The sequence below is a fragment of the Hypomesus nipponensis genome, chromosome 10, assembly GCF_054491055.1.
Source record: "Hypomesus nipponensis isolate SF chromosome 10, ASM5449105v1, whole genome shotgun sequence".
NCBI classification, from domain to species: domain Eukaryota; kingdom Metazoa; phylum Chordata; class Actinopteri; order Osmeriformes; family Osmeridae; genus Hypomesus; species Hypomesus nipponensis.
The window spans coordinates 2,675,494-2,694,517 of NC_140370.1; the positions used below are offsets into that span (position 1 = coordinate 2,675,494).

Genomic DNA, 19,024 nt, shown 5'->3' on the forward strand with positions numbered 1-19,024 from the left:
TAGCCTATACCCAGAGCAAGCTAAAGGTGCAGTCATCATGGACAGAGATTATTTGATTGTATTGTATTTTAGGATAGTGAATGACCGTGGTAAAGTTGGTTTAAAATTATTCAACAGATATTCGGACGCTCAGTAGGCCTACTGTGTTATTTTAAAGGGGCAATTGACTGTTTTGGGGGGGTATTTCACACTGTTCCTTAACATTGGTTGGGTTGAAAATGTCCCGGGTGCTGTTCTATGCCCACTGACAGATCCTCTGAAATGTTCCCGAGAAAAAACACTAGCTTTTCTCCTTTTATGGTATGCTCATTAATATTTAGATGAGCTGCGCGCTGATTGGTTGGTTTTCAACGAGTGAAGCTGGGGAGCAAAAACGCAACACGGCCAACAGCAGCACTCGCTGAAACACCGAAGTTGGAGACTTGAAATAAAAACGTGCAAATAAATCTATTGTGTCTACACAACACTGTTTTCAACAGATTGACTATATATCATTTGAAATGATAACATTACTTGTTTCCATTTCTGTTGTTGAAGCAAACTGGATTGACTTGGGTGGGTAGAACGTTAGGCTACAGCTTAGTAACCAAACCATATACTGATTCTACTCGGCTTCAGTTGGCTAGCTAGCTCTAGATATCTTGCTGAAAAATAACATGACAAAGATCTGGACAAACATGCATCATGAATTGTAGATTTACATTACACAGGGTATTTATTTGAATGAAACACAGTCAGGAACATGAATCAACGTTAGCCCCATTTCCAATAAACTAGGCTAAATTACCACACATTCTAGCTCTTGCGTTATCAAGCTAAACTTGTTTAACGCTACATGCCTACAGTCTAGGTGTTACTACAGTACTAGTAACAGTTACTAGCAATGCTACCGTATCCTGTATCAAGAACCTGCATTTCTCCAGTTCTTTCAATTAGATTATCTATACAGGCGTTAGCAATAAGCCAGACTGCTGTTCGTTTTCTGGCTATTTTTCAGAAGCTTCCCTTCTAATGCAGACTACAGCTAGTCTAGCTAGTCATTTGATGTGTGTAGAAACTTATTTAGCATTCTACCTGGTATGCTATATTATACAGGAAACGTTAGCATTGCTAATAACTGTTAGCACAACATCATATAGGCGGTTGCAATGAGCATACGGTCGGAACAGCACCTCTTTCCAGGTTCAGCTTCCTAGCAAATCCTGCTTGCAATTGTCCAAGGTTGTCAAAACTGTCTTGGGTGAAATGTTCAGAGCAAATGAATGATTGAGTGTCGAACTTCGCCGGGATCTTCTCATAAGACGTCAGCAGCCATGCCTGTTGAATGTTTGGCTCCTTGGGAAGACTGTGAGTGTTAGCCTTCCCTGTAGGCTACAGCCTGGAACACAGCATTAACGACCGTGGTCCATTTTCAATATCCTTGTTATAATTCAAAACGTTCTTCTTTGTAATTCCTTAAGTAGCTTACACAGAGTAACGCGCAGCTAAACTAGTATCGGAGATAGACGCTACCTCGGGCTGGTCTGAATGTAAATTCTGGGGCGTGACAAAAATACAGCCAGAGCCAATAAGAGGGCAATCACCGGTCCTACGTAGGACCGGTAGCTTTGTTGAAAAGCTAGCGTTTTGCAGCCAAATTTTTTCTTTTTGAGATTTGAATAGGAAAGAAGTGTCAATGGACTTTGATATTCACGGTATGTTCATTTTACCCACCGAACTGTCGTTATTCAACTATGACAAGGTAAAATTGGTTTTGTAGTCAAATGCCCCTTTAACCGGTGTTAGCACCTCTACGACCCGGCCGCTTTTAATGGTTTTGGCAGCCTAAACAATGTGTATGTTTAGGGACCATCAACAAAGTACATGATTCAAAAGTCAATAGCTTCTCAACAACATGAACTAGGAGCGTCAAAAAAATGTTAAACTGTTGAAGATGTATGCATTCATGCTGCACAGCCTTTATTTTGTTCATTTTCATCTCAAGTTATTAAAACATAATTATTTATTCAAAATAAACCTTAAAACTTCAATAGCTTTTTGGTCATGTGACCTAAAATCCTCAAATTCATTTCAGTGTTCACTGACTATGCATAGCCTACATGTTGCACAGCCTTTATTTTGTTCATTTTCACCTCACACTATTTTAGATGAATTTATGAAAGTTTGAAACTTCAATAGCTTTTTGGTCATGAAACCTGTACATTTCAAAGCCCTGTTTAACTGCAAAGAAAGTAAATTTGTACATGGAGGCTGAGACTTTCTCTGATCTAATAACAATTTGTGTTAATGACAGTGACATCCAAACTCTTCTACTCCAAGAAGGTGGAGTCAGGTGTTAAACCCAAACACCAACTATAAATCGATAGCCAAACAACCATCCTGGTCCACGTAACTCTGTCATTATCATGAAGTTGATCGTTTTGGTTGGAAGGAAATAAGAAACAAGTTAAGAATAAGGAGGGGGTGCTGGTTGCTGGTCGTGTATTGTATGCCACACTATCTGATCAAAATGACAGTTCTCTGAGGTTCACAGAGGTCGCGCAAGAAGGTGGAACTTAACGGTGCGTTCACACTGCAGCAACGCGATGCGAGCAACATCATGTTTTCCATTCATTTTCTATGGGGCCAGGCGAATCCATAGACATATATATGTCTATGGGCAAATCACTTGCATATGCATTGTGGTTAGCGACGCGACCGAGTTGAGATTTTCTCAACTTTATGCAAATGAGGATACATTTTTGCTAACGATGGCCAATCAGAGTGTTTTCTTGTTTCTCGTAACGTGGCAACCATGGTGAACATTTCTAGCTTTCTAAGTTTAAAGGTGGAAGAGAAACCAATCGTTTGTGTGGCTGCTTACCCAGTCCTGTACGATACATAGCTGTATTCGTACAGAGATGTTAATAAAAAAATAATGCATGGCGCAAGGATGCCGAAGTTGTTGGTGCTTGTACTTTCAAATTCAGTCTTGTCATATTACGTAACTTTGTTCTGTGGAAACTAGCTAGCTAGCCCGGCTGGAACTCAATATCGTATCAACAGATTAGTAGCAGAGACTTTGAGTAATATAATAAAACTGTTTTTTTGTTTTTTTTACACATGTCAACGTGTAAGTCTATTAAACAGTGTTGTATTTTGTATGCAAGTTGTATTTTGATCGATATTGCGAGTACGTAAACCCATGTCTGCACACTTGGCCATGACAACTTAGCCTGGCTTCCAGCTCAACTTAGCCCCGCCCACAACAAAAATTTGGTCGGGAAGTTGGGTCTGGAGTAGCCTGGTCCTAACCAGACCCTCGTACATTTAATTTGTACAGAGGGTCTGGGATCGCTCCATTGACAAACGTTAACTTCCTTGAAGGCGGTCCTTTGTTGAAGTTTAAAACTATTGGATCTGCCCAGAGCCACTCTGATTTGCCATAACCAATCGCAAGCGTTCGCCTTAGCCAACTACTTCACCACTACTGTAACGGAGCTAGCTGCCGTAGATGGAAAATCAAACTTTTCCCGAACCCAGTGGGGAGGAGGGCCATAACATCATGGACACCAACAAAACTCAGCAAGGAATGTTTTTGCTCCGGCTTTAACCTATGGATATTCGGCAGCGTTGCCACAACCGCAGAATAGTTTCGCTCGCATCTTTCTCCGCCGCTATTACTGTGAACTACTCAAACTAGTGCACGACATTAACGTCAACGTTCTCAGCCACTCCTTCTGTTCGCTGATTGGACGTACACATTTTTTTCTTCTTCTGAAAACCGACTTCAAAGTCAAACTCCCAGACCTAGGCTCTGTTCGAAAACTCTTAAAATGCGTCCTTCCTTCCTTCCTTTTAAGACAGCGAGGTCTGTTCGAAATGTCTTAAATCTTCTCTTCCTGTCTAATAAGATACCTTGAAATACGTCACATAACGGTCATTTTTTAAGAGAGCATATGAGCTGCCTTGCTGTCTTAATGGCGGCACGTATTACCCATAACTCAGTGCGCGGGGTTACCGTAAGCAACAAGTTAAACAGAATCCTTTGACCGCCATTGCTCTACGTTTTTACAATTCACAATTCAGCTAAACGGTACTTGTAAATCAGCATCTGAATAAAAATGTATCGAGAAGTGGGCAGTGTAGTTGCTGAAAATGTACTTATTTTATTGATGACACTCCTAATTTGTAAATTTGCTCCGACTTTTCGATAACGTACAGTAGCTAGCATCGCCGTGCAGTGCAGACACTAGCTAGTTGCTGCGTTTTATCATAATCCTATCAAATGAGTGAAATACAAACACAAATGTTATGAGCTATTGAGCCTATATCTAACACAAGTTTAAATACAGCTTAACTTGACTTAGTGTGACAATAAACTCAATGCAATTGACTGATGTCTGACAAAGCGCGCTAGTGCGAGCACATAAGTACACGCAGCGCAATGACGTACATCCTGTTTTAATAGGCTGTTCGAAAACAACGGTTTTTAAGATACCTTACCCCGAAGAGAGCTGTCTCGTTAGACACCTGTCTAGTTAGACATGTAAGGGATAATGCCCGACGAGGTGTCCAATACCATCTGATAACGGACGATGCGGAGGCGTGAACCGTCCGACGCGCAGCATACGGTGCTTCTGGGGAGTCCGTTATCAGATGATGTTGGACACCTCGAAGGGCATTATCCCGCTTTTATACCATGGTCTGGGTGCATACTCGATTCTGATTGGCTGCAGGGGTGTACATTATAGGGTGATAACGGACACCTACTGCGTCATTGCAGAAAAACTGTATTTTCACCGTTCTAAATTATTCCGCTGGCTACACAGGAGCCTGTACAAAGTATCTGAAATAAGTAACCATAACAACAGTGACGGAGTCAAAGCCTCCATTTACAATTGTGAAAGACTTTAACAACCTAACTTGTATTTACAACAATGAATGACTTCAATATTTATTTTAACCTATTTGAAAAATGTTCGAGGTGGAAGCAACCGTCCGACGCGCGCATCGTCCGTTATCAGATGATATTGGACACCTCGTCGGGCATTATCCCTTACATACCATGGTCACATGCCAACGATTTTTTTTTACAAACATTAATTTATGTTTTAAGGCGTTTTGCAATAGAAATGTAACGTTTTTCAACGTTAGCCAACTCTGATATTTATAGTCCGCTCAGCTCATAGAACCAACACCGGCTTTCCTTTGGCTGAGCTATTAGCCAAAAAGCTAACGTTATGCTAGCAGGATTCAAAGCCAATAACATTGTGTACGGTTGACAAACAGTAAATATAATTTTACAGTATGTTTGACAATAAGATTTGCTAGCTTACCAGCCATGTCACTGTCCCAAAATCAATATCAAGATTTTCACGAACAGTATCGGCCATATACTAGTACTAGGGCTACAGTATGGCCGCAGCCTGTGGAGCGAGTTGAATAGCAAATGGATGTGAGATGATCGCATCAAAGTTGACATTTTCTCCAATCAGTGATTATAATTTGACAGTATGTTTAACAACAAGACTAGCCAGCTATCAAGCCATGTTATTGTCCCCAAATAAAATCAAGATTTTTAAGAAGAAAATAATCGGTCATGTGTAGAGTTGCTGCTAGCCGCAGACTGTCTGAAGTAGATTGACTAGCGAGGTGAATAGCGAATGGGATGTGAGATGAGCGGTTACGTGCACTGACACACTACATTCAGAAAAGAAACATTTTTCAAATAGGTTAAAATAAATATTGAAGTCATTCATTGTTGTAAATACAAGTTAGGTTGTTAAAGTCTTTCACAATTGTAAATGGAGGCTTTGACTCCGTCACTGTTGTTATGGTTACTTATTTCAGATACTTTGTACAGGCTCCTGTGTAGCCAGCGGAATAATTTAGAACGGTGAAAAGACTGCAATGACGCAGTAGGTGTCCGTTATCACCCTATAATGTACACCCCTGCAGCCAATCAGAATCGAGTATTCACCCAGACCATGGTATAACAAGGATTAAGACAGCTGTCTAAGTTTTCGAACAGAGCCCTAGTACAGAAGCAAAATCCAAATTGAGCGGAAGTACGTAGGAGGGCAGAGCCAGGCTAGGTCTGGAGGGGCTCGACCAGGGGGGTATTCGTCGTAGCTCGCTAAGCAGTTTAGTATGGAGGACCAAACCTGCCATATTTAAAAATGAATGAATGAATAAATAATGTCCACATCCATGCATTTAGACATAAATAAATGAATACATGTACTAATTAATGCACAATTGTCAATCAATATTACCTTATAATTTACCTGTGTTTATGTATTTATTTGTGTATTCATTTATTTACTCATTTATTTATTCATTCATGTATTCATTAATTTATTAATTCATGTGTTCATTCATTTATTCATTCATTTATTCATTCATTCATTCCTGTATTTCTTCTTCTCAATATGTTAATGAGATGTGTCAATCAAAATAGGTAGGTGGTATTTGACACACCATTGGCTAATCGTTTTCCACGCTTTGTATTCGATTATGTAGCCTTACATCCATCCTTGCTGTCATGGACAACATAGCCTACATGGACAGGCTGGCCGACCTTGTTGAAAACAAAGATTTAATTCACCATATATGATATTTGGATAAACAAACATGTTTAGATTTTACTACGTTAGTTGTGGGCTATCAATTAACACCCAACTTCACTACGCTGACCGGCCAACCATGTGTTTACCCCGATAAAAACGTAAACATTTTAAAATAAAAAATCCTGATTGTTGATTGTCAAACCAACATATTTGTCCTGTGTGTAAGAGCGAGATAGACAATCTGGCATATAGCCCCCAATCAAGCAGAAGAGAAATTTGTGAAGATTGACGACACAAAGTTAATCATCGAAGATGAAAAGTAGCTTAGTCCTAAATGGAGTTGTATGCCCCATAGCACATATTTTACAAAGACTACGGCAACAAAAGCCAAACGTTGCCACGTTATGTTGGGAATGGGATGCCGTTGCAACGGTTATTGTTGGAGCAACAAGTTGCCTAAATAGCCTGTAGCCTATGCCATGTTTATGTAGGCTACATGTCAGCTTTACATGTAGAATAGAAAATCTCAGAGAAGGTGAAAGGCTTGGTGACCGGCGTGGAGAAATGCGCGTCTAGTGTGAACAGCATCGCGCCATTCATAGTATATTGTGGGGCTCCAGGGCGCTTCGCAGCCAGTGTGTCCCAGGCGTTAGCTAGATTGAATCTATGGCTCTGGATTGATTGCAATGTCTGAACATCAGTTTCCACGCCTACTGGCCTCCTCTCATTATCCTATTGGGAACAATGAATGAATGAATAAATGAATAAATAAATGAATAAATAAATGAATACAAAATAAATAAATACAAAATAAATAAATACATAAATGTAAAATATATGTAACTATTGATTGACAATTGTGCATTAATTAATATATATATTCGTTTATTTCTGTCTAAATGCATGGATGTGGACATTTATTTATTCATTCATTCATTTGTAAATATGGCAGGTTTGGTCCTCCATAGTTTAGCGAGCTAATTTTCAGGCTAAGATAAAACACGCCCCTATTTTTGGTTCGTGGAAGCAAGTTTAGATAAATCACCATAGTAACATATCAATTAGCACTAACCTGCTCGAGAGCAGGCTAACGTAAGTGGATAAGCTTGCCACACTCCCGGAAAATAATTGGCAGCTCCCTTTTTGAGAGACCCAGCTGACCAAGGAGATATAGTTCGATTAACTTTCCATACCAATAGAGTTCTTCACGATCCTCAAGATCCTTTATTTCACGCGGATGAGTTCTTGTTTGAGCGATATCGATTCAGCCGACAAGGACTCATTTATTTGCAAGACCTTCTCGGGCCGTACATTGCAAATATCACACGCCGCAGCAAGCTATGCTTTACGAGCTTATGCTGCTGTATGTGAATATGTAACGCTATGTTCTAAGAAATGTCTTATCTGTTGTGCCTGTGCTTTTTATCTTTCACTGTGGGAGAGTGGAAAACGTCATATAGATTCATTTTTATGTCTTGACGTGAAGAAATGGACAATAAAGTTACTTGAAACTTTTACTGTGCTTCAAACTCTCTGCATAGCCTTGAGGTTTTTCGCGTCAGGTATAGGCTACATTTTTATACAGTATAGGCGATGCAAACATTGGCAAAGCCACAGCATGCGTTGGTGTAAGAAAAGTGTACTTGGCGCTTAACCAGCTGATGAATCAATTAATCATATTCCTGGCCATGCCCCAGTCAATGAAATCAAAGAGGGATTTACACATAGGCCTACATGCATATATATAGGGTGATATCAGGTAAAATGGGCCATTTAAGGTTTGGGGGTCCCAGCCCTGACAAGTAACAGGGGATTTGATTGCTTTATGGTTGCTATGGTGGGTGGGCCAATAATTCAAACAAGACTGCACCAGAAAGCTGCATATAAGTAGCCTGGCATACCAAATCTAATTAAAACTAGTTAAACATGCACATAAAAAAACTATGCATATCTGTCTTAATGGCATCAATCACAAATAATGTTGTTAGTTTGGTATATGAACATATTTTTTGAAGTTATGTTTTTCTTGGTGGTCCAATTTACCTTAACCCACTGAGGTAAAATGGGCAACATGGTTTCAGATAAAATGAATAAAATTCAGATAAAAATCATGTGTGTCACTCACAAACACACATACACATGTGTTGGAGTGTGTGTGTGTGTGAGGGTGTGTGTGTGTGTGTCACACCATGACCCCCCCAACAGTAATAATGGTAGTAGATATTTTATGTACATGAGTATGGCGAAGGAGAAGGAAGCGAGAGGAGAGGAGAAAGGGAGAAGGAAGGAAAGAGAGAGAAAAGAGAGTAGGAGCAAGGACCAGAGAGGAAAGGATACAAAGATAAAACAGGGATGGAAAGGAAGGCCAAACAATTACAATCTGTGGAAAGAGGAGAGGATGAAGGGGGCCTTAGATGAATACATGGAGGGAGAGAAGAATTACAGTGAATGTGCACCTCTTATCAAGAACATGGGGTGTGCCGCAATCAACACTGCAAAGACGCATCAGTGGAAAGGTGAATGGCAGTGAACATGTGTCAGGGCAGAAGCCCTACCTTCCACAGGAGACAGAAAGGGAGCTTGCTGCCACCCTCAACACATTGGCGCAGAGGGGGTTTCCCTTCACAAAACGTGATGTCCGGCAAGTGGCTTTTGATTTTGCAGCCAAGAACAACATATCTGGTTTCTCCAAGACAGCAGGGAGGGCCGGATATTACTGGTTTAAGAACTTTCTAAAGCACAACCCAGAGCTTGGGATATGCAAGCCAGAGGTCCTGTCTGCAGCACGGGCTGCTGGACTCAACAAAGAGGTGGTTAGCCAGTGGTTTAACCAGTATGAGAGCCTTTTGGTCAAGCTGGGTATTGAGGGCACACCGTCACATATATATGGAACAGTGACGAGTCTGGGCTTCAGGATCATTTTTTAAAATTATGGCACATGTGAATATGTTTGTTTAATGCAGTTTAAACAAACAGTTTAAATGTTTTGTGGCTGTATAAGCAACTGTGTTTTAAAATTAAAATTGATGATAAATTACTATTTCCCTATGCAGTTTCACTGGCCCATTTTACCTGAACAGCTGGTCCATTTGACCTGAAACTGCTTGTGCCAAAAAAGTTGGCACAGCTGATGTTTCAAGAACTGTATGGCCTAAATAATTATATTTTGTTACATCATTTCAACAAAAATGATCAAAAACAGTAATTAGTAATCATAAAAACACATGCAAAAGGCATATATGGTATTGTATTATTGTCCCAAACGATTTACCAAAAAGTGGCCCATTTTACCTGATATCACCCTAGCACATGCGCTTAGGCCTACATATATCCTCTAAAGTGTCTATGAATTCGTATCAATTATACTCTTTGGCCTTGTTTTTATACTTATTCTGAAAAAGTTGATATCATAATTTTCGCTAGTAAGATCTCATTCGATGATTAATTTCCATTAAGCCTACTGCCAGCTGGCACATTTAAAGAAATGTGATCTGATTGATCGGGGTAATAAGGCACTAAAGATGAGCCATTTTACCAAAATACGCATTTGGTTTATCGGCAATTTTTTTGCCAAGATGCCTGTCTTGCTCTGGCAGCGGTGGTGGTGTTTGACTTAGCCATGATAATATGCTTATTGTCTTCGTAGAGACTCATTATAATAGTTTGCTCAGATGGCGAGAATATCACCGCTCTCTCTTTCGTCTTTTCCGCCATCATACCGTTAGAAAATCACGGTTTTGGTGATCGACCTTTCCTGCCTTTTGAAGTAGGACGTGCTCGTGCACTTGCCCTGATAAATTTAGCCTGATTGAAATTAACCACATGATTTGGATGCGGATCAGCCGTCGACGAACCGATATTTGCGGTTCTCAGTTAGCTCGCTAATGTTAACGGGCTAAAGGGACAATGGATTCGTTTAGCTTCAACCCTTAAGCCCAATTTATACTTAGGTCGCAGACACTTTTGAAAAGGTCGCCGACAGAAATGGCGTCACGGTCGACACTTTTAACCGTCGCTTGAAAGTGTCGCCTACCAGGAGAAATTTCTACTGGCGCTGATGTCGTCACATAGTGTCGCGCAAGTGTGATTGGCTAGATAGACGGCACGCGTCGTTGAGCCTAACCATAGCTACGAATATAACAGTAAAATGATTCCGTTTACGTCACGCAAACCTTGAGCACAGGCGACTGTTTCCCAAAGTATATATGCAGCAGCCTGAAGCCCAATTTATATTTAGGTCGCAGACTAGAATTATGAGTATGACAAGGTCAGGCTAATGACAACTAGTTTACACAGTGACTTTGTTTAGAGAACTACAGTCTGCATTTATCTGTTTGAAACTGCCCCAAGCGTGAACTGTGGGAAGGCTAGCGATGGGAAGCTAGTCGCGTCGCCGCAGTGTGAACGCACCGTGGGAGTTAAGCCTAGTTTATACTTATGTAAGTTTCTTTACCTTTTCTAAAACTTGTGATTGCGTAATAGTTTGTGAAAGACCCAGAGAAACACAAATATCCGTCGAGGCAAAATCCCGGACTATTTTGGAATCCCTGCCGGACGCATTTTTTTAGATCTCCAAAAGAGCACATGTCCGGGTAAAAGAGGACGTCTGGTCACCCTAAATCTTAGACATGCTGCTAACGTTTCACAACATAAAAATAAGTAGGCCTAGCCTATGCGCACGCTAAAAACGCAGTTGAAGGAAGCAGGACTTTTCAGAAGAAAAAAACAATAGTCCACGACAGAAGAACGAAATGCCACAATGACAGAGTAAGTTGCGTGGCCAGGATTTGTTTGGCTATCGATTTTTTTACTTTTAACACGCAATTTATAGCCTACTTTTGCATAAGTAGCCTACATGCTTCGATAGCCAAACAAATGTCCTGGTGCACGTAACTCTGTCAGGCTATATTGCATTTTGTACTTTGTTACTGCATCCATTCAGCGACAAAGTGTAGTACCAACCCTTTCCGTTTTGAGTTAATGTAATGGGTTTTTGAGTCAATGTAATGTCGTTTGGGGGAGCGTATCTTTGTATTGGGGGGAGGTGAGCAAGTCATCCTATTTGGGGGGAGTGTTTTCATTTCGGGGATGTACTCATATTAGTGTGATTTGCACTTCAGGGCCACCGTACAATGCTCATCAATTTTCCTTCAGGCATTAGGTTTTCTGAGTTGGATTCCCCTCCTCCCTCGCATTCCCCACGATCTCTGCCACTTTTCTCTGAACACGACATCGCGGTTTATAAAGAGGAGTATTGTCCTCGGTTTGAAAACAACATGGCAGACAATTTAGTGGCCCAATCTGGAGGAAGAGACAGGGGAATTGTGGTAAATATAACATACAACTGGATCAAAATATATGGGAAATGTACGAGTACTTGAATCACAAATGCAAACACCGGCAACGGATGGATGCAAGTCTACTGAAGCCTCAAAGTTTCTGGTTGGGTGGTTAACTTCTCCCAGCAAATAATGTGTAACTCATTTGGTCATTTTGTCGACGACTGTGATTCCAGTAACTTTCGTAGTAATGACACGCATACAATATAAACAATATTAAATCACTTTGACAAAGTTACCTGACATTATGGTAACATATTATATATGATGATTTTGCAAAGCACTTTGGTCGGCATTGGCCGTTTTTAAATGTGCTCTATAAATAAAACTCCCACGACTTGACATATTGTAGATCGTTAAAATCAAATACATTGTACATTGTAGGCTAGCAAATATCATATAATTTCTTTTACTCCTAGATCAAGGATGACTGGCCAGGATACAACTTAGATTTGTTCAGTTATCCTGAGCACTATTCTATGGATTTGGAATGTGTCTACATTCCACACGGTGTGATTATGGACAGGTAACTGAAGTACATCCATCCACTGTCCCATCAAGTTGTTACATTATTCTACACACAGGTGTGGGATAGTTTTCCCTCATCCTTAACTAATTGAGTTAATGGACATTCACACCCTGTTTGATGTACCTTGTAGGACAGAGCGCCTTGCCAGGAACATAATGGAGGACCTGGGGGGTCATGCTATTGTGGTGTTATGTGTGCTGAAGGGAGGCTACCAATTCTGTGCTGATTTGGTAGAGAAGATCAAAGCCTTGAGCCGCAACTCTGACCACACCCTCCCCATGAGGGTCAACTTCATCCGCCTCAAGAGCTATCTGGTGAGGGTCCAAGCAGTGTACTCCTTCCTTGATTCCTCCTGGCTTGATAACAATAGCCAACTGCATATAAGATAATCTGTCCTAGCTGTAGAAAATGTATATGATGTATATTTATTTTCTAGAATGACCAGTCAACAGAGGATCTCCACATCGTGGGGGTGGAAGACCTGTCGTTCCTCAGTGGAAAGGTGAATACATACACTACAGGTCTAAAGTTTTCTTTCCTTCTTACTTGAACCAGTATTAAGCTGTGCTTGAAGCTATTGTCCTGTGAGCTGCATATCACAGAAGAGGTTGACTCTCAGATATGTCTTCTGATTCTGACTGGGTCTGCCAGACTTTTTCCTGTCAGTTTCCTCCAGTTTCCAAGTGCCTTTTGATGGTGTAGGAAACAAGCTTCTTTAAGGCATTTAAAGGCCTTTTACACTTTTTGATAACCTACACTTTTCCTTTTTATTACCATTTCAGGTTACTAAATAGTACACATTTTCACCGGTGGTGTAGTTCCACTTTAATTCTCAAAATATACATTGTACTTTTCTTATTCTATTCTTTGAAAGATCCTTGGTCTGATATCCAGGATTGGAAATGGCCATGAGGAAGATGTTGACTGTTGACTATCCACTTTTGTTAGATAAAAGTTATTTACGGAGATGTATGTAGTAGCCCACCACTGTGGAGCTCAGAAGGAGGAATACTGCACAGTAGGTGTGCGAGAGAGCCCTTCTCCCACTGCGTAGGGGTCACTAGGTGACCCAATGTCACAGTGCAAACTGGCTGAATGATGTCCCAGAGGTCTGAGGGGCTGCAACGTAGTTAAAGGTGAAGTAGGGTAAAACAAAAGCTTCTTCAAGGGTCAGAGTTTTGTGCCAGATCGCAGTGACAGGCAGGTTGTGGAGCGACCTCACAGGAGTGGTATGTGAGTAAATGGGGCAATTAGGTAGATGGCTGCATTCTAGATGATCTGCAGAGGGTGTATGCTGGTAGCCCTGTGACAAGTTAGTTACAATAATCTAAATGAAACACTACTGTGGCCTGGACTAACAGCTGGATGGAGAAGTCTGTTGCATTCTTGATATTCAGATTTTCAGCAAAGATGATTAGTTAGTTTCTCGCAGAGCAGAAATCTGTCACCATGGTGGCATCGATGGTGATGGAGAGCTTTTGCACCGGGGAGGATTTGGCAGAGAATAGCTCCATCTTGTTGGGATTCAGTTTCAGTCAAGTGGTGGGATGACAAACATGAGATGTCTGACATATTAAGATTCTTTCAGAGGGTGGGATTGAGAGAAACGGTTGAGTATCATCAGTGTAGCGGTGGTAGGAGAAACACAGAGCCTTGTGGGAAAACCAAGTTATGGGGCGGGGTGTTAGACGTACCTTCTTAAGTGGACCTAGAAGGACCTACCAGCCAGGTAGAACCTGCACCATCAATTCCAGCATGACCCATTTTAGCCACCGTGGAGATAAGAAGTTGGAGGTTGACAGTGTCAAAAGGCCAAATTATACTACTCCGACTCCGTTACGGAAAGACCGATGGACGGAGTTGGACGGATTCATTGGATTTATAGTACACCGAAGGCTGTGGGTGCTGAAAACAATTTACCGCCAGAAAAATAGGTGGAGCAACGTTTTTGAAGCCTGCCACATGACGTCTTTGTGTGTGGAACCAATTGCAGACCAATCACAGCCAAGGGGTATCCGTAAAATGACGGACTAGCGGACGGATAGTCAGGAAAATCCGGAGGTGCACGTACAGCTCTCCAAGGGGCTCAGAGAGGGCTCGGAGAGGGCGTTCCACATTGGAGAGGCCGTTCCCTGTGTCCGTGTCCGTGAAAACAGAATAGTATAAATCGGCCTTAAGGCTGCAGACAGATCTAAGAGAGTCTGGTTGGAGGAAAGGTTGGATACTGTAGTTGTTGAGTCTCCATCACTTCCAGCAGAGCCATCTCCATCGAATGTTCGGCTTTGAATAGAGATTTGTTAGGATCCAGCAGTTCTTCCCGGTTAAGAAGGGAGTTTGATTGAAAATAACAATGATCCTGAATGTTTTGCTTTATTTATATTAGCAGTTGGGTGACATGAGCCATCTTGAAGTTTGAGGGGAGACGGCCTGTTAATTTTTTGTGTGTTTGTTGGATACAGAGAAGAATAATAATTGTCTTTGCAGGAGAATAGAGGAGGAACAGTGGGAGTGTGGGCACAATTTATGCCTGTAGGTAATAGTGGGATATCCTTGGAGTCATTAAGGGAGGGGGAGAGAGAATTAAACAAAGTGGTCTGACACATGGAGGGAAGTTACTGTAAGATCAGGTGTAGAGAAGCTCCTGTTGCAGACAAGGTATAGTTGGTTTCCAAATGTATGGATATATATTGTAAATGACCTCCAAAGGCTTCAATAAGGAGCTTCAGAATTATTGCGATTTCTATTTTCAGTAGTTTGACAAGCAGACTTGAGGTGGGATTTATCAAAGAAGTTGAATGACCACAAGATGGCACCCTTCCCCTTAATCTGCCAGCTCTCTTTTTTCATCTAAACTCAAAGGCTGCTTTCAAGACCCCACCCCTCGCTCCTCAGTTTGAACCAAAGGCACCAATGCATCTTGATGGTATTGCATTTCCATTTTGGCACCCAGCTTGTTCTAGTGATTTATTCAATTAACTTAAGTCAAAATATCAAACTATCTTCCTCCCAAAAAATATTTTCTCGAACTTGGCTCAAAATACTAGCTTTTTCAGTACATTTACATATAGTCATTTAGCTGACGCTCTTATCCGGTGCGACTTACAGTACAAGTACAGGGACATTCTCCCTGAGGCAAGTAGGGTGAGGTGCCTTCCCAAGGACACAGTAATTTGGCACGGCCGGGAATCGAGCCAACAACCTTCTGATTAATAGCCCAACTGCCTAACTGCTCAGCCATCCGATCCCCCCTCAGTAGAGGTTTTGCTGAGTTTGAAATTGGGAAACTAGCACCCCAATTTTTTTAATGATCAATGGTCAAAGACGGCATAGACCTATTACGAAACCCGGAGCATGACAAGCCATTCTTCTGCGCAAGACCGGACATACCCTAAGTTCAACGTGGTGTGGACTGTATCTCGGTTTTTCAAGCTTCAATGCGCCACTGAACACTTTCCATATAAATGGGAAATGGGATGCCATCTTTGAACAGCTTTGATGCTTGGTCTACTTAATAATAGGTCTATGGTTTGTCTAATAGCCCTGCTGAGATGTAATCCAGACAAAGACGGATGTGACAGAGCTTTGTCTGCATGCAGAATATTTTCCCAGAACAAAAAAATCTTCTACTTCCATTCAACTAAGGTATAATTCACTATGGTTACACAATAGTTTTTCCCATTATTAGAAGAAAAATATAAACAATGTTTGTTTATGGCAGTGGCTGTTGTTGATAAAGAATCCCTGTGAATCCCTGTGAATCCTCAACCGAGTTGCTTTACTAATGTGGTCTTGGTAATGCATTTGGTGGATTCCAGATAAGTCGTTATGCATGAGTGTTTTGTTGAACCATGCATGACTGTTTGCTTTTCTCCTTCTTTCATTCTAACATGCTCCTAAAAGAACGTATTGATAGTGGAGGTAAGTCAACCTTCTTATTAATTATTTATTTTTGCATTGCTTTCAGATATATGATATATTATATTTATATATATATATTATATATATTAGCCAACTACTGAACATCATGTTTCAGAAGGTCAAAGCAATAATTGAACCTTTTTTCTGCTGGAATGAGTCAGACCAGACCTAATGTTGGAATTTTGGGATTGGAAAAAAAAAAGTTTATTTCTCAGCAGAGGGTCCATAATGAGAATTGTTAAGGTAGTGTCATCAAGACAGATTAAATCATCTCTTGTCTTGTCAACAATTTGTTGCCCATGTATCTCAGAGATCATAAACATGGTGCATCATTATTCTATACAGAAACATGAATTTTAAAATACTTTAAATTGTTCATTTTTTGGACATCAGATGAAAACCAAATTGGACTTTGTCTGTGCAGTCTTTCATAACAAGACCTCATCACATTTAACTTGAAGACTTTTTTGTTTCAGTTCCTTCTTATATTCTTATTCTCACATCACAAAACTTGGCCCAACAGACACCAATGTTCATTTACTTGTTACGGTAAATGCAACTCACCAGAATAGCATAGCAGTTCTGGTATTGTGAAATTCTCTATGCTTGCTTGAGCAGAAAATTATAAGTGGAGACTTTCATTCACACATGTTGAAACAACATTGATGGCTGCTGTGTCACCAAAATAACCTAGTACACATAATTAGTCCTGTGATGATCTCATAAAAAGAAGCATTGACAACAAGTGACAAGTGTGGTGATGTCCCCCTGGTCTTGGAAACACAACCACTTCCTCCCTTTCGCTGTAAAGCCACACGGCTATATGTTTGTGGTGAGATAGGTTTCAGTATCACTCTGTTCCCCTTTTGTTTGTTTGTTGTGGTTAATACAGAATGCTTATCTATCGTTTGTCCTTACTCCCTCACTCTAACTCTTTATCCTTGTCTTGCTCTCTTCTATAACATGCATCCCTCACTGCTTGGTCAATATTTGTGTTGATAGACATCTCGAAAACCCTTGCTTTTATGTTTCCACTGCAGGCCATTGTAGGAACAGGGAAGACAATGAAAACTCTCCTTAAACATGTGGAGGCCTTCAGGCCTATGATGATCAAAGTAGCAGGGTGAGTGAGCATATACCTGGGACATTGAGCTGCACAGAGCCCAAGGGACCTGCCTTTCTTAATCACTCAATTTCCTATTTCCAGTCTAGACAGGGACAGATAATGAAGGGCCTGTGTTTCATTTGAGTCTCAGGTTTCTCTGTATTACAGGTGGGAGATATTGGGGGATCTAAAATTTGTGTTTTGATTAATTTCAGACTGCTGGTGAAGAGAGTTCTAAATGGAGCAGGATGTGTCCCTGACTGTGTGTATATGTTTTATTTTATATTGTTTGATTGTGCTCATGGAGCATAGTAAACGTCAGTTTCACATTTTCACAATGTAAATTGTATTTTGTTCACAAGGGCCCTTCTCTCTTTTCCTGTTGTCTGCCTTCTTAGATGTTGGTTTTGAGATACCCAGTCGCTTTGTAGTTGGCTATGCCCTAGACTACAATGAGTATTTCAGAGACCTCAATGTAAGTTGTTGTCCAACCCTAACCTCTTTATTATTTTAACAATGCACTTCGCTTGGCCCTCTCTAATTAGGCAGTTGAAGAACAGTCTCCAATCATATATCTAATGAGCACTGTTATGACATCAAATCAGAAGGGAAAAAATACAATTGGCAACATTTATATTGCATTTAATCTGATTGGTTTTACTTTCTTTCCTTTTTTTTTCTCTTCTCCACAGCATATATGTGTACTGAGTGAAAGTGGAAAACTGAAGTACAAAGTTTAAAAGGGGAGCTGCTGTGTAGGCAAACTGTTGAGGAACAGGAAATGTTGTGCCACAAAAACCTTGGGCAGGCTTCCCATGAGTGGTCAGTGACACAAATGATATATTAAATAAGGACCCAAGTACATAGATTTGTTTATAGAACTGTGAAATGTTAGTTCCATATTCTTACCTGTTCATAATTTCTAAATGTTGACTTTGCATGTTTTTTGTTAAAGAAAATAACCATTTAAACTGCCTTTTCATTGCCCTCTATTTATATTCTTGTGCATATTTTAACTAACTGTGTTCTTATTCTGACAGCAGATCCATGGGGCGACAATATTCACTTCTTGAAATATTTTGAGAAAAAGGTTGATTGACATACATTGGCTTAATTGGAGTAATGAGTGAAGGGCATTTGCTTTAACTACAGAGTTTGACTCCATGCTTTGTGTGAAACAGCCTGAAACATGCAGCTTTGGATGAAAGGGATTGCACTGTTGTGGTATTTGGAGGTTCTGATTGAAAAGGCCCTTTCCATTTTTGTTGTCCATGTGTATTCCTGTCATCTTTACTATTCTACTTGGATCAGGGCCAAGGAAAAGGGATTTGAAGTTTAAGGTCAGAGTATATGTAGTGTGAAAATGACTTAAAATTTACAGTATATGTTTTGGTGCCTGAAAGACACACTAAACTAATGTCCATCATTTTTGGGTGTATGTTTGAAATAAATAACGGTGATGTAATAAAATCGTATTAGTTCTGATTGCCTACACTTAATGTTTTCCTCCTTAATAGAAAATAAAGTACTTTTGTATAAATGGATTGCTTAACTGGTTGCTGTGGTGCAGCTCACAAGACTG

General features: G+C 40.5%; 1 protein-coding gene across 6 annotated transcripts; it reads left to right on the plus strand.

Moving 5' to 3' along the window:
- The first annotated feature begins 10,489 nt into the window (after window positions 1–10,489).
- On the plus strand, window positions 10,490–18,912 carry prtfdc1b (phosphoribosyl transferase domain containing 1b). 6 transcript variants are annotated; one of them, XM_084707256.1, is made up of 10 exons: window positions 10,490–10,990; window positions 11,706–11,878; window positions 12,310–12,416; window positions 12,550–12,733; window positions 12,856–12,921; window positions 16,320–16,337; window positions 17,378–17,460; window positions 17,658–17,704; window positions 17,841–17,917; window positions 18,135–18,912. In XM_084707256.1, exons 2-10 carry the CDS (start codon window positions 11,828–11,830, stop codon window positions 18,180–18,182), a joined length of 681 nt encoding a protein of 226 aa, XP_084563382.1. In that variant the 5' UTR covers window positions 10,490–10,990; window positions 11,706–11,827; the 3' UTR covers window positions 18,183–18,912. The 6 variants fall into 6 exon arrangements, 4 of the variants coding, with proteins under 4 accessions (XP_084563382.1, XP_084563385.1, XP_084563384.1 ...); XM_084707258.1 differs by lacking the exon at window positions 10,490–10,990 and adding an exon at window positions 11,057–11,318; XR_014767139.1 differs by lacking the exon at window positions 10,490–10,990 and having other exon boundaries at window positions 11,696–11,878; window positions 18,135–18,264; window positions 18,483–18,912.
- Window positions 18,913–19,024: the final 112 nt, after the last annotated feature.

What these genes read in the sequence shown, in the direction of transcription:
- prtfdc1b (XM_084707256.1), top strand. Translation starts at nt 11,828, where the DNA reads ATGGCAGACAATTTAGTGGCCCAATCTGGAGGAAGAGACAGGGGAATT. An exon ending in CACGGTGTGATTATGGACAG is followed by an intron (nt 12,417 to 12,549) that starts GTAACTGAAGTA and finishes TGTACCTTGTAG; the next exon opens with GACAGAGCGCCTTGCCAGGA. An exon ending in AGTATTTCAGAGACCTCAAT is followed by an intron (nt 17,918 to 18,134) that starts GTAAGTTGTTGT and finishes TCTTCTCCACAG; the next exon opens with CATATATGTGTACTGAGTGA.